This window comes from Natrix helvetica (assembly GCF_964273705.1).
Source record: "Natrix helvetica genome assembly, chromosome: 1".
Taxonomy (NCBI): domain Eukaryota; kingdom Metazoa; phylum Chordata; class Lepidosauria; order Squamata; family Natricidae; genus Natrix; species Natrix helvetica.
Genome location: NC_138548.1, coordinates 211273745 through 211301656, shown reverse-complemented (window position 1 = coordinate 211301656; position 27912 = coordinate 211273745). Strand labels below are relative to the sequence as shown.

Genomic DNA, 27912 nt, shown 5'->3' with positions numbered 1-27912 from the left:
CAGCCCCATTTAAAATGCACTACAATAATCCACACAGGAGATGACTACGGAATGACTGATTTTGAGCAAGTCCTTCAAATGGTCACAACTGGTACAAATGTTGTAACTGAACAAGCCCCCCTAGCTGCAGCTAAGAATCATCTTTGAATGAGGCCATACTATTTATATAAACATTTATAATATAAATATACTGTATATATGGCATATATAACTAACACTCAAAGGACAAGATTTGACTCTGACAAGAAATTATAGACCAATATTGCTAAATAATGATTATAAACTGTTCACAATGACCTATAGCTCATATATTAAAAATAATTTTACCAGAACTTATTCACGAAGATCATGTTTCAGAACAAAAAATTAAAGACCAATTTTATAATGGTCTCGGGTATTTTGAAATACTTTGAATCGCACAATGAAAAATAAGTTGCGTTAATTTTTTGGAATGCAGAGAAAGTTTTTGAAAATTTGAATTGGACCTTTTCATTTAAAAATTTGAAAGATATGGACTTCAGGGAGAGCATTATAAAATGGATAAAACTGATTTCACAGAAAGCACCCAATAATAGTTAATGGAAATTTATCTAAATCATGTGAAATAGAAAAAGCAACAAGACAGTGTTCTCCTTCTCCATTGTCTCCTTATTTTAGCTTTAGAAATATTGAACAGAGACATAAGAGTAGAGGATAAAGGTTTTAAAGATTAAAAAAGAAACTTCTAAATTAAGAACCTTTGCATAAAGATGGAAATATTTGACTTCATCCACATGGAAGAAGGGATAGGGAAAATATTGGAACTTGCAGAGATAGCTAAATTGACTACTTTAATTAGAGATAGGACATTGTCTAAACTTAATGATGATTATTTTTTTGGCAGTAAAGCGTAAAAATGATGTTGTAATATATGATTTTGAGGATTAGAATAAAAATAATAGATTGCAGGGAGAATGTATAAACAATGCTGCAAGCAGACTGAAGAGTTTGTTTTATATTTATATTTATAACTGCTATAAAAAAATCACTTCTTCTAAAATAGTTTTTCCCCTTTTGATTTCTGCATCTTTGCTTTCTCCTTGGCTTCTTTAATCCCCCCCCCCCCATTCTAAGTAATTAGCTCTTGCTAGCTTTTATTTTGTATTTAGAAAATTAATAAACCATTTTAAAATGTGAGAAGGAATATTATTCCACTGAGAGTCAAAAATGGCATTTCTCTGGAATTCTTGACCTATAAATACAAAGCCTTTGTCTTGAACAGAAGCATCTCTCCATCTAACCAGTGTTGGCAGACCTTTTCGGCACCGAGTGCTGAAATGGGAGCGTGGGCGCACAGGTATGCCGAAAAACAGAAGGGCAGCCGCCCGTTGCACATGCACGTGCCGGGCGGCTGCTCTTCTGGTTTCTAGTGCATGCAGCATGCGCACTGGCCACCTGGTCTTCTGGTTTCTGGCACTGATGCATGCGTGAAGCCCAGCTGGTCTTCATGTGCGTGGGAGCGCCAGAAATCGGAAGACCAGGTGGCCTGTGCGCACGCACACGCCAGGAAGATGATCTTCCGGTTTCCAGCGTGCACATATGCACCAAACAGCTGGTCTTCATGCATGCATGTGTGCCAGAAACCGGAAGACCAGGTGGCCAGTGTGCATGTGCACGCCGGAAACCAGAAGAGCAGTTGCATGTGTGCACTGGGCAGCTGCTCTTCCGGTTTCTGGTGCTCCTACACATGTGAAGACCAGCTGGCTGGCGTACTGCAACTATGCACGTGTGCCGGAAGTGCAACAGGCGATGGCTGGCGTGCCTGGAAAGATGGCTCTGTGTGCCACTTCTGCCACGTGTGCCATAGTTTCGCTATCTGTTCTAGAGCTATGCATATGTATAGCCACCTCCAGTAGTTTATCAGCTGCTACTAAGAAGTGAAGAACGCTCAGAATTACTTCACAAAATAGATGTCTCTGGGCAGATTTTTCCCCTCACCGCCAGCTAGAACTATATCCCAGGATTAAGTACTGTAAAGCAGTGTCCCCCAGCTGCAATCCAGCAGAGGTGATCTGGTAATTTCCATGAAATGAAACTATTAGGCAGAATCCCAAAGGTGCTTTTTCAAGAGGCAACTGGACTTTTTTCTTTGAAGATTTTTTGCTTCTCATCCAAGAAGCTTCTTCAGTTCTGACTGGATGGTGGAGAATGGAAGGATTTATACTCCTTGCAGACAGCTCCTATCAGACAGCTTGTAGTCAGAGCTGAAGAAGCTTCTTGGATGAGAAGCGAAATGTCTGCAAAAGAAAAACCAGAAAGTGCAGTTGCCTCTTGAAAAAGCACCTTTGGGACAACCATGTCCTGGATGACTGAGAATCGCCATAGACACTTAGCTATGCACTTTGGGACAAACACCCTTTGAATATAGAACTGAAGAAGCTTCTTGGATCAGAAGCGAAACGCCTTCAAAGAAAAACAAGAACGTTCAGTTGCCTCTTGAGAAAAAGCACCCTTGGGACAATTGTGCCCTGGATGACTGAGAATCTCCACGGACTATGAGGAGGATTGTTAACTACCTTACCTTGGTCTTTGATCAGCTCAAGGAAGCCATCACTTGGTGCAGTTTATGGCAAAAAAATGCTCCCTGCTGGTTGATTCAAAAACATTATCCAAATTATCAACGCTCAAGATAAGATTGACTTTGTTGCTTCTGGATCATACCAGGGGTTGGCTTGGGTGGGTTTTCTTTAGCAGTGTTGCTTTCCTCCACTGCCTCCTCCTGCTCGTCCTCTTCCTCCTCCTCTTGCTGCTGCTGCTGCTGCTTTTGAACCTTCTCTTCTTCAGGTGGGGCTTTGCCAGGATCCAACTTGTCAATGAGTTTGTTGAGGGTGGAAGCCAAAGACTTGGAGGCCTGTTTTCGGTCAAACTCACCTTTCAGGCCTTTTGTTCCCAGTTCATCCTCAACCTGTTGGTAAGCAGCAATGGATTACTAGATCAGGGTTCTTCTGAAGAGCTGAATCTGATACAGGTAGTCCTCGACTTATGGCTGCAATCGAGTCCCAAACTTATGTTGCTAAGCAAGACAGTTGCCAAGTAAACTATGCCCCATTTTATGACCTTTCTTGCCACAGTTGTTAAGTGAATCACTGTACTTGTTAAATTAACATGGTTGTTAAGTGAACCTGGCTTCCTTGTGGGCTTTTGCTGGTCAGAAGGTCGCAAAAGGTGATCATGTGACCCCGGAAGGCTGCAGCCGTCATAAACACGAGTCAATTGCCAAGCATCCGAATTCTGATCACGTGACCGTGGATTTGCCGTTAACGGTCATTAAGTGTGACAAATGATCATCATCAGCCATTTTTTTTCAATGACTGTGTAACTTCAAACGGTCACTAAACAAACTGTTGTAAGTCGAGGACTGCCTGTACTTGTTTGTTTTTTCAACAGGTTCTATTACTTTCAGCAGTAGAATGCCAAAACCTGGATTCATGAAGCAATTTAAAGGACATTTTTAGACACTGATGATACACATGCCCTTTTAAAGTATATCATAAGGTGGCAAGAATATGGGAGAAGGGAAAAAAATGTGGAATGTGACTACACCTTTACCCAGCACATATTTAGAGGTAAGGAGGGAAAGGTACAGGAAGTACAATGTATATGAGAAGTACAATGCTTGCTACCCTTCCTATTGTAAGCTCATCAAGACCCTTAATATATTGAAGAGATAATAGAATATAGAATAACAGAGTTGGAAGAGACCTTGGAGATCTTCTTGTCCAACCCCCTGCTTAGGCAGGGAGCCTTACACCACTTCAGACAAATGGTTATCCAACATCTTCTTAAAAACTTCCAGTGTTGGAGCATTCACAACCCCTGTACTGGAGGCAAGTTGTCCCACTGATTAATTGTTCTAACTGTTCAGGACATTTCTCATTAGTTCTAAGTTGCTTCTCTCCTTGATTAGTTTCCACCCAATAGGTGCAGTGTGCGCAGTTCTCATCGTAATATTTAAAAACCTCTGCAGTCAGGGTTGAAAACCATGCTATCAGCCAATCTCAACCGAGTAAGCCAATCTCAACCGAGTAAGCAGTCATCTCCCCCCCCACAAAAAAATTAGAGGAAAACTAGCAACCCAACAGAAAGGAAGAGAAAGAACGGGACATACTTCTCCCTAGACAATGTGTGGGATATATAGGGCTCTGGGCAGCTTGCAACATGAGAGGGGCATGTTGCTGGACCAATCTTTTTACCTTTCCTCTGCAATCTTCTCCTCTCTCCTCCCCCGTCTAGGATTTCATTTCCTAGTCTATTTCCTTCCATCTGGTAGGGAAGGAAATGGGGATGCAAGGCTTGGGAATAGCCAGTAATGGCCCCATTACTCTTTTGGGAGGGAGATATCAGAAGGTTGGACTGAAAAATGGAGCTAGTCCAAGGGATCCTGACCTCATCAATTATGTTGTCAAACTCCTTCTCCATTTCGGTTTTCACTTCTTCCTTCAGCTTGGCCATTTCAGACTTAGGTAGCAGAATGTCTTCCAATTCCTTCTCAAATTTCCCTATTAGATCTTCTTCTTCATTCTCCTGAGCTCCATCTTCAGGGTGTCCCGTTTCTGGATCTGCCTTAATTTGGGGTGAGCTTTCTTGCGCCGTGTCTTCAGATTCACCAGCCTTCTCTTTGCCCTAAAGGGACATGGGGGAGTTCAGAAACTGCCACGGGGGTGAGGGTGGGGAAAGAGTTAGCACCACCCAGTCCAACCTTCCAGAAAGGACTTGGGTTATATAAATCAGCTGCTCTGGGGAAATAAGGTCAGTCACAAAACATTTATTTATTTAATTTTGGGGTTGGGGCACCCATCTTACCACAGAGTAAGGCTTTACAAAATACTGTAAATTCCTCCTCTCCCTTTCTAAGTGCATTGGTGTGAGTGTGAATCTATGGATAGCCGGTATCAGACGGACTGGAACTTTTAGAAATTAAAATCCCAAACATCAGCAGGGCACCAAGAAGGGGAAAATTGCTCGGTGTAGCTACAGGGGCCAAAGCGAGGCTTGTCATAATAGTAAACTTGAGTCAATTTAGGAAGTCTTATTAAAAAGCCTCACCTTCCGGGCATTTGCCTTCATCTCCTGAATAAACTGCACCAAGTCCCCGGGGTTTCGAATAACTTTGAAATGTATCTTTTTCTTAAAATCTAGAAAAACACAAAACAAAATGAATTCAATTTATTTGGAGGTCAGATAATCTTCAGAATATGTACACAACACCTACTGATGTTCCATTCTGTGACCAGCATCAACTTTATGCAAATTTGCAGGTATCTATTTTTTGGACAGGGTCCCGGTGGCTCAGTGGCTAAGACGCTAAGCTTGTCGATCAGAAAGATCGGCAGTTCAGCGGTTCCAATCACTAGCACCGCATAACGGAGTGAACTCCCATTACTTGTCCCAGCTTCTGCCAACCTAGCAGTTTGAAAGCATGTAAAAATGCAACTAGAAAAATAGGAACCACCTTTGGTGGGAAGTGTTCTGTGCACCTTTGACGTTTAGTCATGCCGGCCACAGGACCACGGAAACGTCTTCGAACAGCGCTGGCTCTTCGGCTTTGAAATGGAGATGAGCACCGCCCCTTAGAGTCGGGAACGACTAGCACATATGTGCAAGGGGAACTTTTACCTTTATTTGTATAATTTATTCTTTGTCTGCAAAGAAATGGAAGCCCCATCTTTTCATTAGGCTTCCTTCACTGCACTGGGTATAGTTTACATCTTCTAACCAGATGCCTCCACTGGCTTTCTTTATGCAAAGAATTGTGGTGCAATTGTCTCTCCGCATACTCTAGTTGTGTCATGATTTCCTATTCCTATAATAAAGCATATTATGCTATTGAGACATGAGTTCATAAATTGCCTTTCTCTTGATTTTTTCCCAGCCAACGTCAGGCAGTGATTGGAAGCTTTCATTTTGTTTTCAATAACTCAGGTTTAATTTCATTTACCTGTAACATTAAACCAGTATTTTAAACCATGCTCAATTAAACTGTTAAGAGGTGGAGCTCACATATCATGGTAGATCAAACAAAATATATAATGGACAAGGGATAGCAGCCAAATGCAGTCAATTCGAAAGTTAAGGAAACATTTCCCTTCTCTTCCTTGAGCTGGGAAAATGGAACATGAGCACAAACATTATAGCTTTACTATACCAAAGCCAAGCCCAATGTGTGCCAGTTTTACCGCAGCAAGTTGTTTTACTTTTAGCAAAGATTAAGAGAACTTTTTTACAGATGGCATATTGATCTGCTAATAATTTCCAAGTTAGACAAATTGTATAACAATAAATGCTGGAAATAGAATGGGAAAAAAAGAGAATATTTCATCATATGCAGTGGTTATGTAAAAAGAATCTAAAATATTGGGAAGAAATAATCAAAATATTCACCAAGTCCTAAAGATAAATTTTTAACTGAAACCACCAATGTGTTTATTAAGCATAATCAAGAAAACATAAATGAACAGTCAAATTCATTAAGATATATGCTGACAGCTGCAAGAACAAATTTGGCAATACATTTACCATCAATATCAGATTGGAAGATCAAAATAAGAGACTACGCAGCTCTGGCAAAAGGCACAGTACATACTGTATCGATCATGTTGGACTAACTCAATGTAAGCAAGAATAGTTTCCTTCTATACTAACACCTTTACACAGCAGGATAAATTTAGACATTTGGAATTATGAGCCCAGAAAAACAAAAATAACAAATGAAAAGACTCAAATAGATATTAGAATAATCTTCAGTGTTCAATTAAAAGTATAAACGTTGAAGTTGTGGTCAGCAGTTGCGGAAACAAATGGAAAGGAAGCGGAGATTGAAAGTTTTCCCATTATGTTTTTAAGTACGCTTAATAGTTATGCACCGAAGATAAATTCCTTGTGTGTCTAATCATACTTAGCCAATAAAGTATTCTAATTCTAATCCCAGTTACTTCTCTTAGTGTTGTTTCATTATCTACCTAAATATAGATTTCTTTTTCCTTTATATCTTACTATTTTAACAATTAAAATACCCGGGGGTAAAAAAAAATAAGATTAAGAGTCAATGTTGCTGCTGAATGGGCAGTTAGCCCCCACAGAGGTCATTAAAGACATAAATGTCTTATATGAGTACTGTACTGTTAGTGCTGAAAGCTAATTGGAAAGCTTGAGGGTCGAGTCCCTGCTGAGAAACACTGAAGTCCAAAATGTTCTCTTGGCTGATCTCACTCCCATGGCATCCGTTCACTCAACATTCTCTAGATCAGTGGTTCTCAAATAGTGGGGCGCGCCCCCCAGGGGGGGCGCGAGACTCCATAAAGGGGGGCGCGAAGGCTCCCTTTCCATCTGGGTGCAACAGCGGTGGCAACGGCGCAGCGGCGGCGGCGGACTGGAGTTTCCCGCCAAGGTTGCCTGTCCGACCAGCCCCCGCTGGCTCCTGGCTGAGGGAGGAGCTGCCGCTCCGCCTTCTCCGAGCGGGATCCACGCCCTGCAACTGGCCGTGAGGGGAAGGTTTTGGCCAAAAAACGGGCCATTTTTGCCCATTTGTTGCCAGTAGAATGCTTCTGGGGGTGGGGGAGGTGAAAAATGGGGTGCACAGATGCCCCAGGAGGCACAAAAAATGGGCCCCTTTTCAACCCCCCCCACCTTCAGAAGATGATAGAGAAAGAGAGAGCTAGTGAGAGGGAGGGAGGGAGAAGTGAGACAGAAAGAGATAGACAGAGAGAGAGACACACACAGAGAGAGAGACAAGAGAGAGACAGAAGGAGAAAGAGGGACAGAAAGAGAGAGAGAGGAGAGAGAGACCGAGAAAGACAGAGAGAGACAGAGAAAGACAGAGAGAGAGAAGAGAGAGACAGAAAGAGAGAGTGAGACACAGAGAGACAGAAAGAGACAGAGAGAGAGGAGACAAAGAGAGAGAGACAGAAAGAGACAGAGAGAGTGAGAGAGAGACAGAGAGAGAGAAAGAGAGAGGGAGACAGAAAGACAGACAGAAATAGAAGGAGAGACAGAAAGAGAAAGGCAGAGAGAGAGAGAGAGAGGGAGAGAGACGAGGGAGAGAGAGAGACAGAGGGAGAGACCACTTGGACTGTCTTCGCATCTGGGATGCATGGGTCTTTCCCATTGAGACGAGCAGGTGTTGTTTCTAGAAATCACTGCATGCAGGAAATATATGTGTGTGTTTGTGTGTGTATGTTACGGTGAAAGACCGAAATTGGTGAATGTCGACATTCACCGGTGAATGTCGACATTCACCAATCTCGCTTGGTGAATGTTCGAAATATTTGCTAAATGCCCTTATTTCTGACTTACACAGGTGAATGTCGACATTCACCAAGTACGTTTCCCCCTCTCTTTGGGGAGGAGGAGAGCCAGAGGGTCGCCTCTCTTTGGGGAGGAAAGTACGTTTCCCCCTCTCTTTGGGGAGGAGGAGAGCCAGAGGATCGCCTCTCTTTGGGGAGGAAAGTACGTTTCCCCCTCTCTTTGGGGAGGAGAGCCAGAGGATCGCCTCTCTTTGGGGAGGAGGAGAGCCAGAGGATCGCCTCTCTTTGGGGAGGAAAGTACGTTTCCCCCTCTCTTTGGGGAGGAGGAGAGCCAGAGGATCGCCTCAAAGGATGCCCCAAAGAGAGGCAAAACGTACTTTCCTCCCCAAAGAGAGGCGATCCTCTGGCTCTCCTCCTCCCCAAAGAGAGGGGGAAACGTACTTTCCTCCCCAAAGAGAGGCGATCCTCTGGCTCTCCTCCTCCCCAAAGAGAGGGGGAAACGTACTTTCCTCCCCAAAGAGAGGCGGTCCTCTGGCTCTCCTCCTCCCCAAAGAGAGGCGATCCTCTGGCTCTCCTCCTCCCCAAAGAGAGGGGGAAACGTACTTTCCTCCCCAAAGAGAGGCGACCCTCTGGCTCTCCTCCTCCCCAAAGAGAGGCGATCCTCTGGCTCTCCTCCTCCCCAAAGAGAGGGGGAAACATACTTTCCTCCCCAAAGAGAGGCGATCCTCTGGCTCTCCTCCTCCCCAAAGAGAGGGGGAAACGTACTTTCCTCCCCAAAGAGAGGCGATCCTCTGGCTCTCCTCCTCCCCAAAGAGAGGCGATCCTCTGGCTCTCCTCCTCCCCAAAGAGAGGGGGAAACGTACTTTCCTCCCCAAAGAGAGGCGGCCCTCTGGCTCTCCTCCTCCCCAAAGAGAGGGGGAAACGTACTTGGTGAATGTCGACATTCACCGGTGTAAGTCAGAAATAAGGGCATTTAGCAAATATTTCGGACATTCACCAAGCGAGATTGGTGAATGTCGACATTCACCGGTGAATGTCGACATTCACCAATTTTGGTCTTTCACCGTAACATATACATGCACATACAAGTGTCATTTCTTCAGTGTTATCACAGAAGTGAGTACACCCCTTAACATTTTGTAAATATTTAAGTATACTTAAATATTTACAAAATGTTAAGGGGTGTACTCACTTCTGTGATACTCTATATATAAATATATGTATATATATGTTCTAGCTGTGCTCCTTTAAATCTTTTCTGCTACAGTTAATAAAGCTATTCTTTGTTGTAAATTGATCCACATTTTTCTTTTTTTATTCTCTTATACGTTAATAAGGATACAGTGTTATGCAGAGGTGTACTTATAACAATTTTATAGACAAATGATACTATTTACAGTCACGCGGGGGGGCGCAAAATGTTTTCTTCTTCCTAGGGGGGGCATGACAGAAAATAATTGAGAAGCACTGCTCTAGATCCATCCATAAAGCACGTTACATTTACCTGCTAGGGGACTGTCTGCTGTCCTCATCCCTAGTTCTTCCTCCTACAAAAAGGAGAAAAGACAAATGGTTTCATTTTAAGCGCTGCACATTAAAAACACTGTGTTCTGACCCAGCTGCTCAAACACGACAAGCCCTCTGTGGTTAAATCAATGATTCCATTATTAGGAGTGCCGGCAGCCCCAGCAAAAAGTTTCTCTCTCACAGCAAGCTAACGAGTCCATCCAGCAGGGAGATAAATACCTGTCTACCACATCTATTCATCTCTGTCCCCCTGCCTTTTATCCCCAGAGCCAGGGTGGGGCTTTGCTAGCAGCGGTGGCTCTTCCGTCCCAAGGATTGGCCCATAGATTTCCACTGCTCTCCTCTCCTCTGCCTTCTGCACAGCTGCATATGTCAAGCACTAGGCCTAGCTGTTCCTCCTCTTCCTCATCAGCCACTTCCAGACCTGGGGGCTGTTGACTCTCCATCTAAGTGCTGACGGACAGCCCAGGCTCCGCCTCTGTCTCTCTCTCTCTCTCTGCCAGCTCCACTCCCTCTTCCCCCTCGGAGCTCTCAGATTGCCTTGATGCTGACCCTGACTCCCACGCCTCCTCCTCTGATTCAGCTGCTGGAGGGGCCGGTAGCTGACAGGTCACAACACACTGCCTCAGAAATGAACGGGGAGGGATTTCCAGTGGTACATCTTTCAGCTTTACCATTCATTCTGCCTGGTGGATTTCTGATCTGGGTAATTCTTCCTTCCCAGCTGATGTACTCAATTCAACATACAATATCCCCCCCCCCCCCATACATGTTGAGGCTGTTCTGTGTGTGTACCATTGTGGTTAATTCCTAATTGCACTATTATCAGCCCAGGAACCTCTAAAGGTCTGTAGAGATTCTTAGTCATTCAGGTCATGGTTGTCCCAAAAGGTGCTTTTTCAGGAGGCAACTAGACTTTCTTGTTTTTTTCTTTTGAAGACATTTTGCTTCTCATCCAAGAAGCTTCTTCAGCTCTGACAGGATAGTGGGGAATGGAAGGATTTGGTAATATGCATCCTTCTAGAGCAAGGCTGTCAAACTCACAGCCCACAGGCTGGATGCATCATGCACCAGCCACAGCCACACCTAGTTCAGTGAAAAGGGGGGGGGGGAGTCACGATACATCACGTGACCCTGCCGTGACACCACGAGTTTGACAACCCTGTTTTAGAGGGCCATTGACTTACTTGGAGGTTTATTTGTGTCCCTAGGGTCACCTGAGTAGTGCTCCAACTGTCTTCAATGACCCTCTAAAACCGGGGTTCCCAACTGGGGTGCTAGCAACCCCTGGGAGTGCAAGACGATATTCCAGGAGATGCAAAACCTTTGGTTTAGAAGTTTCAAAATGATAATATATATACATAATTATATGCATATAATTATTTACTTTTGTAAGGGGTGCAATAATATATCAGAAGCATTCTAGGGGTGCAGGGTATAGAAAAGGCTGGGAACACCTGCTCTAAAAGGATGCAGATTACCAGCTGTCTGCAAGGAATATAAATCCTTCCATTCCCCACTATCCTGACAGGTGAAGAAGCTTCTTGGATGAGAAGCGAAACGTCTTCAAAGAAAAACCAGAAAGTCCAATTGCCCCCTGAAAAAGCACCTTTGGGACAACCATGACCTGGATGACTGAGAATCTCTGCAAGCTGTTGGTATATACAGTATACAGTGCTAGTGTTGGAAAGACCAACAACATCAATGAAAATTCTAAAAAAATGCCCTCTCTCCAGTTGCCCCTTGAAAAAGCACCTTTGGGACATCAGGAACCTCTACTTTTTGGGGACTTTTCTTTAGCTATGGTTGCTCTTAATAGGATTGTCCTACAAAATGATATTTAACCACAGAAACCCATCTAATCTTTAAAGGCTGCATCTTTTGCCTTCTCCTTTTGAAAATAAAAATTGCCAAGTAACAACAAAAAATGTTTTTACACCACCTACATTATGGAATTCCCTCCTCTGTTGAAATGTGACAAGCTTGAAATGTTTAATTGCACTTTATAGGACTTTTAGTCAGGAAGCCTTCTTATAATTAAATTTGTGCCCACCTATTTCCCTAGAGACATTTGCCTGATGTGTGCTTTGTTATTTTTTTAGCATGAACGGTCTTTCGGTTCTCCTTTCAATTTCCTGCACTTCTACTGTTGGTGGCATTTTAAATAATTTTAGTTGTGCTATTTTTAGCCTCTGCTGCTTTCAGTAGCTTTAACAGAATAACAGAGTTGGTGGGAACCTTGGAAGCCTTTTAGGCCAACCTTCTGCTCAAGCAACCATTTCAGACAAATGGTTGTCCAAATTCTTCTTAAAAACCTCCAGCACCAACAACGTCTGGAGGCAAATTGTTCCACTGATTAATTGTTCTAACTATCAGGCAATGTTGTTTAATGGTGTTTAAATGTAACTTTTTAGGAAGTTTTTACACTGATTTTAGCAACCTTCTGCTCTATTTATGTGTAAGTGTAACTATAAGGTATAAGTACATTCAAATCAATGGTGGGATTCACTTACCTTTGCTACCAGTTTGCAAATGTGAGCACACTCGCTAAGCTCTCACGCATCACCTTGTGCACTTGCACAGAAGGTCGCGCATTATGTTGGGGTGAGTGGGCGGAGCCTCCAGCCGCCGCCACTACCGGTTCGCCCAAAACCGGTAAGAATCGACAGAATACCACCACTGATTCAAACATTAGAAAATATATCTTAAAAAAGCAGGATACCTAAGCATGCCAAATTAAATTAAAATAGATTATCAAGCAGAAAACTAAATCAGATGCCATGAGAAAGATGTACAAAATAAAAGGTGGGATCGTCTTACTCCAGCAAAAGAAAAATCTCACAGTCCAAAAGAGAGCATGTCCAGTTTTGAGATAGGAGTCCATGTTTAACATCACCGTTTTAGGAATAACTGAAATTGCAGTATGGTGATAGGAAGTTACCTTTGTTTGGTCTGGAGTTTGAGCTGCTTTCCCTTCTCTGTGGAGCACCATTCTCTCCCAAAACTCAGATTCATCCCCAGGTTCACTCTCAAGAGGAGGAGAAGGGGCTGGGGCCACTGGTCAAAGAAGCAAAGCAAAGGGCATTAAATGAGAGGGAAACATCCAAGCCAAGGATCTCTATAATGCCCTTCAACCAGGCATTCGTGAACCAAGATGACACCATGTGGCCTCATGTCCTCTTGAGAGGTTTTTATTTAGAGGTGTGGTGGTGCAGTGGTTAGAATGCAATATTGTAGGCTAATTCTGCCAAATGCTAGAAGTTCGATTCTGACTGTCTCAAGGTTGACTCAACTTTCCATCTTTCCGTGGTCAGTAAAATGAGGACCCAGATTGTTGGGGGCAATACACTGATATCGTAAAATGCTTACAGGGGGCTGTAAAAGTAATACAAAGCAGTACATAAGTCTAAGTGTTATTCTACTCACTGCATTTACAAAAAAGGAAGCTGCCCAATCATTTTGAAATCGGAAGCATGGTGTGAGAGCTGGTTCTCACACTGATAAGAAATCCAGTAAATCGAGTTTTTAAAGAAACAGGACCCAGCCACCTTCACTTGCTTATAGAAAAGTTTCCCATTTGAAAATAGAGTATGGTTGTGTGGCTGCTTTAAACTTCTTTATATCTAGTTCAGCCATTTTAGGTTTTTCGCAATGTCACACATAAGGAGTGTGGGCTTAAAAAGAAGCCATTAACCCAGCCCATAATACAAAAATGTTAATTTTTCTTAGAAGAAAGGAACTAGTTGTTGTCCTCAGCTTCTGTTGCTAAAGCACTGCTCCTCTGTCTATAAATTAGTTTACTCTATTGTCATTGCACCTCGTACAATTGAAATTAAATGCCATCTTCAGTGTACATTATAAATAAACAATAAAACAAAAAGACACATCCTTCATATTCTATACAATTGGATTGAAACCCCTGATATTGAATTAGTATTCCACTATGCAGAGAATTCAATATAGTTACTGCTCTGGGATAGAAGCTGTTTTTCAGTCTATTTGTTCTTGTTTTTCAGCCAATTTTGTTGGGTTTTTTTTTATTAAATTAAATTAATTACATTTGAATCACGATATAAAACAGAGTACTGAAAGTATAGTGAAATGCTGCAAGCAATGATGATATTTATATTTAAATTGATAAACATTGTAGATCTTGCCCTGTCGTGGTCGTTGATGAGTTAGGAAATTTTTATTTAGCCATTTGAATCCGAGATGTGGCAGCTCTTTATTCTACAACCAAAAGCACTCTTAAGTTATATCTGGAAGATTCTTATTTTTTTTTAAAAAAAGCATTAAAGAGTAACAGCGATACTCTGTGAGCCACTCTGGTTATGAACTTATCTTCTTCCAAAAAATCAGATCAATACCTCAGTTTTATTTTAATATCAAGATAAATCCAGGCTATTTCTCCCAAAATTTTGAGATTTAGTGATTATAAAAATAGTGGATTTCTTTTTACAGTTTAGTACTTCACGGCCTGACATTGATCTGTTTTACTGACTGGTAACATTGTGAGATCTATGATTCAGATACTCTATTATTTAATTGATTTTAATGGGTATGTATGTAATGTTTACCCTAGTGCTGCTTTTAAGAATTTCTATTGCATTATTCAACGATAAACTCCTAATGCTATGTTCCTTTCACTTAGCCCTGTGAAGCCACCTATCCTGTTCCTTCAGAGCACTTGGCATTGTTTACATACAATGAAGAAGGCAACCAAGTTGATCTCCTATTTCTCTCTCCTACAGCCAGAGAGTCTTAAGGACTATGGGAATCACTCTGTTCTTTAAGAGTTTCTTTTGGGAAATTCTTTAAAACAAAAATAAAGCACTCCAATGTGCATTTGTTTAGGACAGGGGTGTCAAACTCAAGGCCCAGGGGCTGGATCCAGCCTGTGGGGGCCACCTTGGAAACAGCGAAGGACTGGCCTGCAGTGCTTCTGCCAGCAAAAACAGAGCTCGTAAGGGCTGCAGAAACCATCACAACCTAAAACAGAGCTTGAGAGGGCCCCACAGGGCCCTCCTGAGCTTCATTTTCACTGGCAGAGAGTTGCAGGAGGCCAGCGCAGCCAAAAACGGAGCTCGGGAGTTCTTTTTCTCCGGCAGAGTGCTTGGGTGACCGCAGGCTTCCCCGACACGAGTGATGTTGAGCTGGCCACGCCACCTGGCCATGCTCACTTACCCCCAAGGACAAGCACAACCCTGATGCAGTCATCAATGAAATAAAGTTCGACACCCCTGGTTTAAGAGGTTGACATTTTTGTCCATTCTCTCTTCTCTTTCTGCCTACATGTACAAATTGTTGTCGTTCTTGGTGGAATTTGGCACTGAAAACCATCTACATTAACTCATTTCTGTGATACTTTTCTGAGTCTGATTTAGCATTCCCCAATCTAGTGCCCTTCAGATATTCTCAATAACATCATGCTGACCATGTTTGGGCTGATGGGGGAAATTTGGAGGCCCCAGTTAGGGAAAGGTAACAGTAGCTTACCATTCTCATTGGAATCCTGAATAGGAGTGCTGGCATCCTGCTCATTCCACAGCTGTGTGTCTAAAGTCTTCAGCTCTTCCGAAATTTCCTCCACTTTGCGCTTGGTATCAGCTGCAGCAATTTAAGAACATTATATGCTCTATAAAACTCTACCTCCCATGAAGATGTCTGATCACTAAACAGATCATCAGCATAACATCATGATTTTCTCCAAAGGAATCACTAGGAGATTCTTTGTTGCAAATATTGCGTTGCGTATAGCTTTCTTTTTACAATCTAATCAGAACTAAAGGAAAGCTGAGAAGCAGCAGCAATGGCTGAAGGATCTTTCAAATGGACAATCCCTGATACCACCCTCACGGTCCTCAGACCTTTGGACTCTTCGTCCTGCTTGCACAAGGTGACCATTCAATACATCTAAGCAGTATGGATATCCCATGCCTTGCAGTTCTATTAATTCTTTCTCTTCAATGTCATGTAGGTGCAGGACCTTCTACAGAAATGCATACTTATTCTACCTCATGTTTCCCTCTAAAGGGAAATATAGATACATTCCACCACCACCACTAAGTACACCTCACAAACATGAACCCAACTTAATAGTTACACTAAACCAATCTCCAAATCTGAATCATTCAATGACTCAGAGAAAATTTGTAAGCTGCTCTCTGATCCCTGGCTCTCGCTTCCCTATATTGGCCTGATCACTCCGTCCTGTCATCCATAGAAAAAGGGACAGAAGGACAATCCTTTCTTCCCCCCTTTCAACCTGAGTGTAATGAATTGGAATGGTTTATATTCCAATTTAGATATAGGGATATGGGAGGATGTAGGGAGCAGAATTTTCCAAGTGCTGCACCTATCCTATGTAACTATCAAAAATAAGAAAAAAGATGATCTAAGCCAGAACACCAGAGGTGGTATTCAGCAGGTTCTGACCAGTTCTGGAGAACTGGTAGCAGAAATTTTGAGTAGTTCGGAAAACTGGTAAATACCACCTCTGACTGGCCCTGCCCCCATCTATTCTCTGCCTCCCGAGTCCCAGCTGATCGGGAAGGAATGGGGATTTTGCAGTAACCTTTCCCTGGAGTGGGGAGGGAATGGAGGTTTTACAGTAGCCTTCCCCTGGCACACCCACCAAGCCATGCTCACAGAACCGGTAGTAAAAAAAAAATGAATTCCATCATTGCAGCACACGTCTGTGCAAAAAGCTTCTACAGTCACTTTTTGACACTGAATTTGGGAACAATTTCAGGGAAACAATAAATGAGGACTTGAGTTTTCACCCTCACTAAAGGAAGTATGGAAGAGCCTTCTCCCTCTTTACTGACAGGGTATACTTACATACTTGGGCCTTGACATATTCCACATATTCAGCAGGGCTGAGGGCTGGGTGACAACGGATGGACTGAGGGGTGGCTGTGGATGGCGGGCGCAGAAACGGGTGGTGGCAGATGCGGGTGGTATGGATCGTCAGCACATAGGAACAGGACTGGGGCTCATCAACACGGGCAATGTAGTCTCCCGAACCTTCCTCACACAAAAACTGGAATCAAGGTAAGGGAAAAAAAAACAACCCAATGATGCTATGTTATGAGAGTTCAGCCCAGTGGGACACTGTAGACACTTGTCCTCTATTCTACGTGACTCTCACAGTCAGCATTTCTGTAGGTGTTCAAGCATCAATATTTCCCATCCATCTCCTGGAAACCCTTTAAACCAGGAATCTATTTTGGACCCTTAAAATTTACATCTTCTTGGAGCTGTTCTGATCGAGGCTTCCCAAGAGCATGAAGCAAACTCCTTGTCCCGACAAAAACCCCTTTTATTAATTTACTGTGAATTCTACTTTCACATCCAGCAAAGTCTTTCAAGGGAAGATTTACAGTTGCGGACCTTATCTGGCTTGGAGAGCTGACAGGCCGATATCTGCAAAACTTGGCAAGGAGTCTCAGAGAGTCACAAACCAATTAAGCGAACTAATTGTCTCCTGCAAACTCCACTCCCCTTTCGCTCCTCTTGTATTTCCTCTGGGAGGGGCCATTCATCATCCACCTGTGACCTTACTCCCAAGTTGACCCCTGTCCTTTAGCTGTTCCCTTCGTCTGGCAACTCTGTGCATGCGCACACTGGGAACAGGCTCCAGCTGTTCGTCTGCCTCACTGATGTCTGACTCTGAAGTCAGCTGATATCTGGCATATGGCTCTGGACCCCTCTCTGCCTCTGACATAGAGCCCTCATCAGAGCCTTCCCCAGACTCCGGGACTGGCCCATGTTCCTCCCCAACCTCCTCACTGTCCGAATCTTCTGCCAGCTGCACTGGCCGCTGGTGGGCCACAACATATCCCAAGATTGCTTTCATGAATTGCAGAAAGGGGAAGCAAAGGGAAGAGTAGTTGGATCATCTCAGTTTGAAAATAGCAAGCAAGGAACTGAAATCCCCCCAAAAGAGTAAAACTGAGATTCTGTGCTTGTTAGAATTTCAGCCAAAATCAACCACTAGTTTAGTGGCCTATTACATTCTTTCCACCACCACCACCACCCCTTGAAATGCAGAACTACAAATGAAAGAAGGGCTTTGAGAAAAAAAAGTAAGGCCACCGCAGGATAAAAATAAGCCATTCAGTCAAGCAAGCAATCAAGCATCTATTTTGTCAACAGTGTGACTAGAGGTCTTCCTCTAGTGCTCTCCTTTGCGGGAAATGTGGAGGCAACAAATGAACAGTCTTAGGCTATCATCTGGGCAGCCGAGGTTTCTCAAGTCTGCCCTACAGACACTGATATACAGCTATGTAAGAGGGAATATTGCTCTGACAATGGCAATATAGCCTTCTTCTCCCATAGCTTTCTGCCCAATTCTGTACTCCGAGTTCCCTTTCTTCTTACCCTGACTTCAGCCTCCCTGGGCTTCCCATTTAGGTTACACTTGGATCCATTGACATAGGTCTGACTGTGATACCGCTTCAACTTGTGTTGCTTTGATGCCTGCAGTTGGGGTGAGAAACAAAACCAGAAAACTCTCAGGCCACATTTCTGGGTTCATAATTTAGAAGTTATTTGCTTCAAACTAATGGCATCCTCCCCCTCCCCTACATAGATGTAAAAAACAAATCTATTTAGAGCCAGAGTTATTTAGAAAGAAAAAAAAAAGATTCATCGCAAGAATTCTTGCAATTTGTCTCTAGCAAAACACAAGAGATTTTTCTTGCGGTCCCCGGGATATATGCAAGGCTAATCTATCTATCTATATACATACACACATGTGGGTGGGTGTATTCCAGCATAACTCTGGAACGCTTCGCGCAATTTCAACCAAACTTGGTACACAGGTGACTTCCTCTCTGGAGACAAATACTGTGGGGGTAAGACATCCCTAAGTTCTTTTAAGATGCAGCCTGTTGTGCCTTAAAATGGCTTCTACTGTACTGCCTTAAAATAGCTTCTACTGTACAACGCAGTGGAGTTGCCATGGTAATGGCTTCAGAGTATTCCACAAGGGAGCTCCCTCTGGTAAGGGGGAAAATCCAACATTAGAAATTATGCTTCTCAGGACACAGGGAAAACATTTTTAACTAATTTAAGTGTCGCCCAAATCAGGGCTCAAGGAGAAGTTGCTTTTACAGGCTTCATAATGCTCCATGAGGGGGCTCCCTCTGGTAAGGGGGAAAATCCAACATTACAAAATTATGTTTGGTCTGGACATTTTCCCCCTATAAATAAATACCCGGGCAATGCCGGGTTATTGGCTAATTATCAATAAATGGTATGAAGAGTGTATGATTCGGGCACTTGGCAACTGGCACACAGTTACAATGGTCACAGCTCCCCATAGTCACATCATCACCACTTGTGCTCTTCACTGCCAATTCCAATAAGTCAAGTCAATGTGGAATGTGGAAACCAGCCACCACCTGATATTCTGCTTAATGACTGTGCATTTATCAACCACAACCCGAACTGTCATTGTACACTGAAGATTGGATTTAATTTCGTTGTACAATGTGCAATGACAATAAAGTAAACTAAATAAACAGGGAGGAGAAGAACAGGATTACTGGGGATTCCTCATGATACAACAAGTTAGAAGGCATATACGGATGCAATCCTTGCAGTGATACATCAAGACCTGAAGAGATCCCAAGCCATTTTGTTGCAGATCATTCAGTGAAGGAAACCTTTGGCCCCAAACTCTCTCTATCATGAGGCAGTAACCAATGAGAAACCCAACAATCCTCCTAGCCAGCAATCCCACAGAAGAAAGAAAAATTAAACAAAGAACATATCTGGGCTGCACAATCCACTCCCTACTACAGGAAATTTCACTCCTTTATTTTGTATTATATATTTCTTGATCTCCTTCCAAGATCACTACCCTTAAGGCCTTTTACAAAATAGAAACAATACAATTTAGTATCAAACTATAAATGCATCTTATATTTCACTGATTTTTAATTTAAAATTAGCCATTTAAAACACAAAAAATACTATTTTAGATACCATAAAACAAACTGTATACAGTTTAAGTACAATTTAAGTACACAAGAGTATAATCAAGTCCATAAATTTACAGAACTGGTAAATTTCCACTAAGCTGGAAATGGTCACTTAGAATACTTGAATTTAACCCTCTGTTTCATTCGGAGACATACATAATAGAAATTCAGAGCATTTAATAGCTCCTGCTGTGCTTCTCTGTAGTAGATCAGTCTTTGGTACCAAGGCACATAACATTGGCAGATAGGGAGAGAAAGGGAAAACTAAGAAAAAGTGAAGTAAAACGCTTCTAACTTAATTCCAACACTGAGGTTGGAAGACAGGAGACTTAATGAGGGTTTAAGATCCACGTATTAATCTCAAGAATATCTTATCAAGACCAGGGGGGGGGGCGCTAAACCCACCTTTGCTGTTTCATTGTCCCAATCAAATGCAGACTGGTAATACCCAAGATAAAGAATGTCACCTTTGACTTCAGATTCTGGAAAATATAAGGGGAGTTACAGAGTCAGTAAGCAAACTGAATGCTAGAATCTCAAGAGAGACTCCCCCCATCCCATGTCCAATGATAGGCATGTTAGCCTGCAGCAACAAAACAAGCAGTTTTGTGGTACCTTAAAAACTAACTATTTGTGTATGCATCAAGTCTGAGATTCTTGATTAAGAAATGTAACACAAAATGAGAAGTTTCATTTCTGCAACCTGAGGCAAAAAGGGAAAACATGCCAAACAGACTGCAATTCCTCCATCACCAAGACTATAAATTGGCAAACATTCAAATTAACCCTTATCAGTTGTGCAGATGTAATTAGGCTGCACCCAACATCTTCCAAAAAAGATTGTGATCAATAAGTTTGCTCCGCCCACCCCACCCACACATTTCTAGAAACCTAAAATCCACAATTACAGAATGCATGTTTCCAAACTTAGGCAAAACATAAAGATCTCGCAATCTTTCATTTTCCTAAAAGCAGAGTTTTTACTAAGAATGGAAGCTTGTTGTCCTACTCAGTGAGATTTTAAGATTCTAGCAAGTATGGGGAAGCACAATTGTGTGCATATATTTTTATTCAAAGCAAGCTGAGGGAGTCCTGGATTTGATCAAATACCTCTGCAATTAAGAGTCTAAGAAACAACTTGCCTTGTGAAGAGTCCTTGAAACCACACACCCAATTTTAATAACAAAGTGGAATAGTTATGGATAGGGCGTGGTACTTACCTGATACGCCTCTTCTCATAGTGGGGGAGGAGTATCCAGGATGGATTGACCTTGTCCTCTCTTGATTGGACTGAGTCACATAAGCTCTTTTAGCCACGCCTTGGTCACTAGGCTCCACCCAGTTATCAGCGAAGAACTCTGTCCAACTTGCTGTGTCATCCACTCTAGACTTTATTTTAGTTTCAACCTTTATTTATTATTTCAACAGAACAGCTCAACCATCAAACTTAACGTTCATGTTACATATCCATATCAGGGAGGGGCTGGATACTCCTCCCCCAGTATGAGAAGAGGCGTATCAGGTAAGTACCAACACCCTTTCTCCATAGTGAGGGGAGGAGTATCCAGGATGGGACGTACCAAAGCCTACACATATCTAGGGAGGGTTACACATTTGAGTATATGCCCAAACTTATGCCTGGTGAGGCGTGTCCCCTGCCCTGTGAACAGCCTGAAACACCCTACGTCCGAATGAGGCTTCCGCAGAAGCAAAGGCGTCCAACTTGTAATTCCTCGCGAATGGTGAGGGGGGAGATCCCATGGCTGCCCTACAGATCTCAGATAGCGAGGCCTGATTGGCCTAGGCTGCCAAAGTGGCCGCGCTTCGTGTAGAATGCGCTGTGATAGAGCTTGGCGTTTGCAGTCAACGTGCCTGATAGGCAGAAGCAATACAGGTTCTTAACCACCTGCCTATCGTGGTGGAAGTCACCTTGTTCCCCAGGGACCCCGGCTGAAAGGAAACAAATAGGGCTTCCGACTTCCTGTTTGGCCTGGTTCTTCTGAGGTAAATCCTCAGAGGCCTCCTCACATCCAAGATGTACCACTTCCTCTCTAATGGGTGAGAAGGGTCCGGGCAGAAATTGGGCAATATCAACCTTAGCACTATCTTGTCCTGGTGGAATACGCAGAGATCTTCCATGGTAGACAGAGCCTGCAATTCGGATATCCTCCTGGCGGAGGTGATGGTCACCAAAAAGACCACCTTAAGTGTCAGGAACTTCAGAGAGAAAGTACGTAATGGTTCGAACAGAGGGCCTGTCAGAGCGTCCAACACCTTGTGTAAGTCCCAGGAAGGGTACCTGTGCACCGTGGGTGGTTTAAGATTGGAGGCTCCCTTGAGGAACAGCCTGACCATCGGATGGTGAGTCAGTGTCTGAGATCTGCTGCACAGGAGTATCGATGAAATGGCCGAAACCTGTCTCCTAATCGTGTTGGGAGCCAACCCTCTGTCCAGCCCCGCCTGAAGGAAGTCCAGAACTTGTGCAACAGTGGCCCGGACCGGATCAAGACCCCTAGAGATGCACCATGTTGAAAAAGCCTGCCCTGTAGTGCTTTAAATGCACTCGGTGGAGGGTCTGCGAGCTGCCTGGATAGTCTGTATAACCCTAGGAGAGAAGTGATCTTCCCTCAGGATGCTCCGCTCAAGCGCCAAGCGGTCAACTGGAGCCACTGAGGGTCCGGGTGTTCCAATGACCCCTGACTGAGGGAGATCCTCTCTTGGGGGATCCTCCAGGGACTGTCCACCAAGAGGGATTGGAGATCGGCAAACCAAGGCCTTCGGGGCCAGTGTGGGGCAATCAATACCACCTCCGCCCCCTCCTGCAAGATTTTTTGAATGACCCTGGGGATCAGGGGTAAGGGTGGATAGGCATAGAAGAGCCCCCGGGGCCAAGGGCCCCGGGGAGCATCTACCCCCTCTGCCCCCGTGTCCGGTACCTGGAGTAAAACCTTGGGAGCTGGGCGTTGAAAGGGGTGGTGAATAGGTCAACCTCTGGGTGTCTGAAACGCTCTGCCAGCTCCTCGAAGATTGCTGGCTACAGCTTCCACTTCGAATTGTCCACCTCGGTCCGGCTGAGCCAGTCAGCTCTGATATCCACCCCTGCTATATGTTCTGCCCTCAGCGAATGCTGTCTAAGTCATAGGCTATCTGAGGTGCTTCTGTGTTTTCTCAAAGTTGGACATCCAATTCTGAGTTTGTGGTGGATTCAGGCATGGGGACCGGCCTGTCTGACCCTTTTGCCATGGCTAGAAGGGTGCTATGATTCTGTGACTAGGATTAGCTCAGAAAATTTATTGAATGTATTATGAATTCTTTGAGTTCAATTCACTGGTCGGCCACTAGAGTGCATTGCAGGGCTTTGTAGATGCAGGCGCACATCACTTGTCAGCCATTAGGCGTTGCAAGTGTTGGCCTGAAATACTGGATTGCAGTTTGTAGAGGAGCCACTAGTTGGCGCTGCTTGGAGTGTTTGGAGTGATTGGTAATGGCGCCTTCCTTGCTGTTAAAGGACGGAAGGGTGAGTCAACCTTGAGCCAGTGAGATTTGAACTGCCAAACTGCAGCTATCAGTCAGCTGAAGTAGCCTGCAGTACTGCACTCTAATCCCTGTGCCACCTCGGCTCTAGTTGCCAAGGCTATTCTGCTAGTTAAATTTGTCAAGCTGACTCTCCAATTTTGGAATTCCTAAGGGTCTTTAACCCAAACTCAGAACCCGTCTTGGACCTGGCTAGTTTGGTACCTTCTATAGGGGTTGAGCTTCTCCGGCTAATCAGGCACTCAGAAAAGGATGGAATAGGGCTTGCATAAATCGTGATAGCAAGGTTGCCAGAACACATGATGACAAAGCCTGAGGTGTCGAAGGGAATCCTCACCTGGAGGGAGGGGTCCCCTTCTGCAGCCCTGTCAGGTGAAGAGAAACCTGGTAATCTTTCCTCAGGTTACAGGCCGGGGGGGGGGGGGTCTTCCTGCTGCTGGCCTTGTGGCCGATGCGCTCCAAGGCTTGGTGCCTCTGCCTTTCATACTTGGAGCTAGGCTTGGGGGGTTTGGATCCACAGCCTGCCTCTTTAACCTCCTTGGTGGAGACATGCTTCCTTTTTGGCCTTTGCCTTGCCTCCCCTGCCCTTGGCTGATGCCTCCGAGATGGTTTCTAACCTTTTTAAGGGCTCCTCAGTGCCTCCGGTGGTTGCTGGCTGCAGGGCTGAGTGCTTGGCTCCTGCCGGCCTCCTCTGAGCTGCTGGGGGCCGCCATGGTTTCAAAATGGCTCCCGGCTCCAAATTCAAAAAGCTCCTCTTTGCTGGAGCACGTGGAAGCGGCTTGTGCCTTTGCAGTCTGCTGTGCAGCTTCCGCTGCCCCTGGGGGCTCTCTCTTGCCTCCCCCTGCCTCCCGCAGATCTTTCTGAGCCTCTCCGGCTCTCATCTTGTTCTCTGGTGATCGCTGCCAGCACGGGCGCTCCGGGGCATTTTAAAACGCCGCGGTTCATCGCTCAATCCCTGAGGGAGCTGTGGAGCGCTCCGGCGCCCTTAGAGCCTCCTTGGGCATTGCCCTTGCTGCAGAGGCTTCTGCGGAGCTTGCTTGCCTGTCTTTGGTGAGAGTCCTCACTTAGTGCCCTGGGTCTCGCTCTGTGACCTGGGCTGCGCACCGCCTTAGCGGTTGCTGCGCAGGCTTTCTATCCCAGCTGGGGGTTTCCTCAGCCTCTAGTGATTGATCAGGCAGCGTGGAGACAATTTCGATCGCTTTTGCAGCAATTTAAAATTTTTCCTTTAAGTTTCTTCAGGATCTCAGGATGAACACAGCCGTCCGTTGATGGACTGAGTCGATAACTGGGTGGAGCCTGGTGACAAGGCGTGGCTAAAAGAGCTTATCTGACTTAGTCCAATCAAGAGAGGACAAGGTCAACCCATCCTGGATACTCCTCCCCTCACTATGGAGAATTTAGATTTTACAGTCTGGACCACCATTCCCTTACACTTCAACCACAAATGCAATAAAGGAGAAAATCAGCACCTTCTATGTGGTATTGCTGGATGTATTTCCCATAGCAGAATTCATATGTCCACCAGTCTTTAGTCTACCAGAAAAGGGAGAAAGTAAAGATCAAATTAACCAATTGAAATGAGAATTCAATCAGAATTCATCTAAAAACAAAGGTCAGAAACCTAGTGCCTTCTTGATCATTTCACTTCAACTCCCATAATACTTAGTCCCCAATCAAGTTTAGGAAAAACTGTCCTAAACTAGCAGCATTGCCAAATTCTGCAGTCAGAAAACTCTAGGCCAGTGGTGTAAAACTCGATTTCATTAAGGGCCGCATCAGGGTTGTGCTTGACCTTGGGGAGCTGGGGTGGGTGTGGCCATTCAACGTCACTCATGTCGGGGGCGCCTGTGGTGGCCTGAGGACTCTGCCAATGAAAACGAGCTCATGAGCTCCATTTTCAACTGCAATGGCCTTCTGCAACCCTTTGCCAGCAAAAATGGAGCTTGGGAGGGCTCCATTTTCACTGGCAGAGGCACTGTGGGCAGGTCCTTCGCTCTTTCCATGGTGGCCTCGCGGGCCAGATCTAAGCACCCTGTGAGTGGATTTGGCCCACAAACCTTAAGTTTGACACCCTTGCGGTAGGCCATGTAAAAAAATAAGGTAAATATAATGCACTGAATCTAGCTGAAAAAGATACTCGTAGAATTAAAAAGTCAAGCTCCACTTGGAGTAGGAAAAATGAAGCTATGTCAGTGAGTTTGGCATTAGGATGCAACTGATATATTCAACCTTGAGCTGAATAATGGGTAAGGGTAGTTTTTAAAATAGGTAAATTGCAGCATCAGTTTGATTAAATGGTATGATTTTTGGTAGCAAAAAAAAGATAAAAAAGATCAATTCTGCCTATATCGAGCAAAATTCTTAATTAGAAACAATTGTGGGGAAAAGATCTATCAATTTGGTTTAAAGGAAGAAATCATTCGTTTCGTGTTAAGCTATTTACTATATAAGATCCAAGGGTCACATTTCCACAGCATGCTTACCAAGGACAAATAAGCCACATAAATTTCCATGATTTGTGAAGTCAGTTATTGTTGGGTTTGGACATTGGAAAATAAATGTATGGTCCCTGCACAGATTCACTGGGTGGCCTTTGGCAAGTAACTTTTCATTTGAGCAGTCAATTTCTCCATAATTTTTTTTAAAAGGCGACATCAAAGATTTAGTCCCAAAGATTTGGGAGAGATTAAGGAAATAAGGACTGTAAAGGCATTTCACATTACTATAATGTGATCAAGAATAATGACAGCTTTTACTAAACTGACCTTGTTTTCTGTGTTATTAGGGATCAAGATTATCCCTTAGGGAGAGATAAGAGAAAGCAGATCCTTTGACACAGCCCATTCAGTAAATGTTTTCCTAGTCTTTTGTTTGTGCCTAAGTTTCCCAATGCCCCCTTAATTTCAAACCCATCCTAAAGTTACTTTAATAAGGCACGGAGCCGCTTCCATTGGTTTCAGCAGTTCTGAGATCCCAAGTCCAGTATAACTCTGTGGATCCTCCTCTTTGTCTTGATGGATCTTCATTGCAGCAGCTGGTAGTCGGCACTCATACTTCTGCTTGTATTTGGAAGAGATGGTTACTACATCGGTGGCCTTACTCTAAAGAGAAATAAAAAAGAGAGGTGGATAGAATTGAGAATTAGCTACTGATAATAAGAGGGTAAGAGTAGCAAGTGTCAAGGGCCCAGAAAGAAGGGACTTGGGAAGGGGTTTCTCAGGCCCTTTTAAAAGTTATACCACCAACCTATGAAAAGCTAAATGGGAATCTGTTCCCTTTTGGATATTTCCCCCCTCAATTATTTATTTGTTTTCTGGAATCTTAAAAGCTGATCATTCTACTCATCTGCTTGCTCTTAGAAGTTCTGATATTATTTCTTTGGCAAGAGAAGACCCACTGTGAGAATTCTGGGGGGGAAATAGACCTTATCATTTCCAAATTCCGTGGCAAAAGCTCCAGAAAGATTCCATCTAATGGACCCCTATCTTTAAATAGCAGCACTACGCTATTTCTTTCCGTCAGCTTTCACAAAATTAAAGAAGGTACACACTGTGAATGTAGTTTGTCTATCAGATTGAAGACTGAGGACTCAAACATGCAATCCACATCCAGACAAACAGGTAATAATGGAGTTAGCAATACCCATTGTTAAAATAAAGCAATTAGAAAAAGCAAAGGTAAAGAACAGAAGTTTCCATCCCTGACAATTTCCATCTAAGGAAATCTGGGGAACATGGAGCTCTGAAGAAATAGACCAAATCCAGGAACCCTCCAAAGGGATCATTTTGCTTCAGGAAGAAATTGGGCTAGGTTTGACTGATTTTCTATGTTGTGCTAAATTTAATTTCTATATGCCATGTGTGTTAGGGAATGCTTTTTATCAATATTTCAAACTGGTTTCTGGAAAACATATTTTCAGTGGTAAGGTTTGTAATCTATATATATAAAACCATGTGTGTTTGTGTGTGTGTGTTTGTGTGTGTTTTCCAGCATAACTCTGGAACGCCTCGAGCAATTTCAACCAAACGTGGCACACAGATGACTTACCCTCTGGAAAAAAATATTGTGGGGGTAAGACACCCCTGAAACTCCTCGGGAGGTGTGTTCTGTTAAGATACAGACTGTTGTGCCTTAAAATGGCTTCTACTGTACTGTCATAAAATGGCTTCTACTATGCAGTGCAGTGGAGTTCCCATGGTAATGGCTTCAAGTACTCCACAAGGGGGCTCCCTCTGGTAAGGGGGAAAATCCAACATTAGAAATTATGTTTCATCCAGACATTTCACCCCTATAAATAAATACCCTGGGCAATGCTGGTTTATTGGCTAGTTAATATTATTAATGTGGAACCCTCATTATGAAACAGACCAGTATAAAATTATGAACTGTCCGGAGAACTGGATTTTCTTTTATATCAAATTGTCTGTAGTATAATCATGATTTGGATAGGTCTGTAATGTATCTTTTTCAATATCGAATGTTTCCATGTTTAATTTTTCAAGCTAAGAAAGCTGTGAGGGCCCTGTTTCTCACGCCCACTATGGATATAGAGTGGGTGCCAGGTGAGACACGCCTTGCAA

At 43.7% G+C, this 27912-nt stretch overlaps 1 protein-coding gene across 2 annotated transcripts in view; it reads right to left on the bottom strand.

Moving 5' to 3' along the window:
- OS9 (OS9 endoplasmic reticulum lectin) overlaps positions 1–27912 on the bottom strand; it is a 51909-nt gene that overhangs the window by 6484 nt on the left and 17513 nt on the right. For both annotated transcript variants that reach the window (XM_081936535.1, XM_081936534.1), the window contains exons 2-12: positions 26257–26433; positions 24802–24865; positions 20204–20280; positions 18192–18290; positions 16650–16851; positions 15306–15416; positions 12751–12866; positions 9787–9829; positions 5086–5174; positions 4426–4662; positions 2701–2944 (exon numbers count right to left, since the gene is read on the bottom strand). In XM_081936535.1, coding sequence (XP_081792661.1) covers positions 2701–2944; positions 4426–4662; positions 5086–5174; positions 9787–9829; positions 12751–12866; positions 15306–15416; positions 16650–16851; positions 18192–18290; positions 20204–20280; positions 24802–24865; positions 26257–26433 — 1459 coding nt within the window. The remainder of the gene's footprint in view (positions 1–2700; positions 2945–4425; positions 4663–5085; positions 5175–9786; positions 9830–12750; positions 12867–15305; positions 15417–16649; positions 16852–18191; positions 18291–20203; positions 20281–24801; positions 24866–26256; positions 26434–27912) is intronic.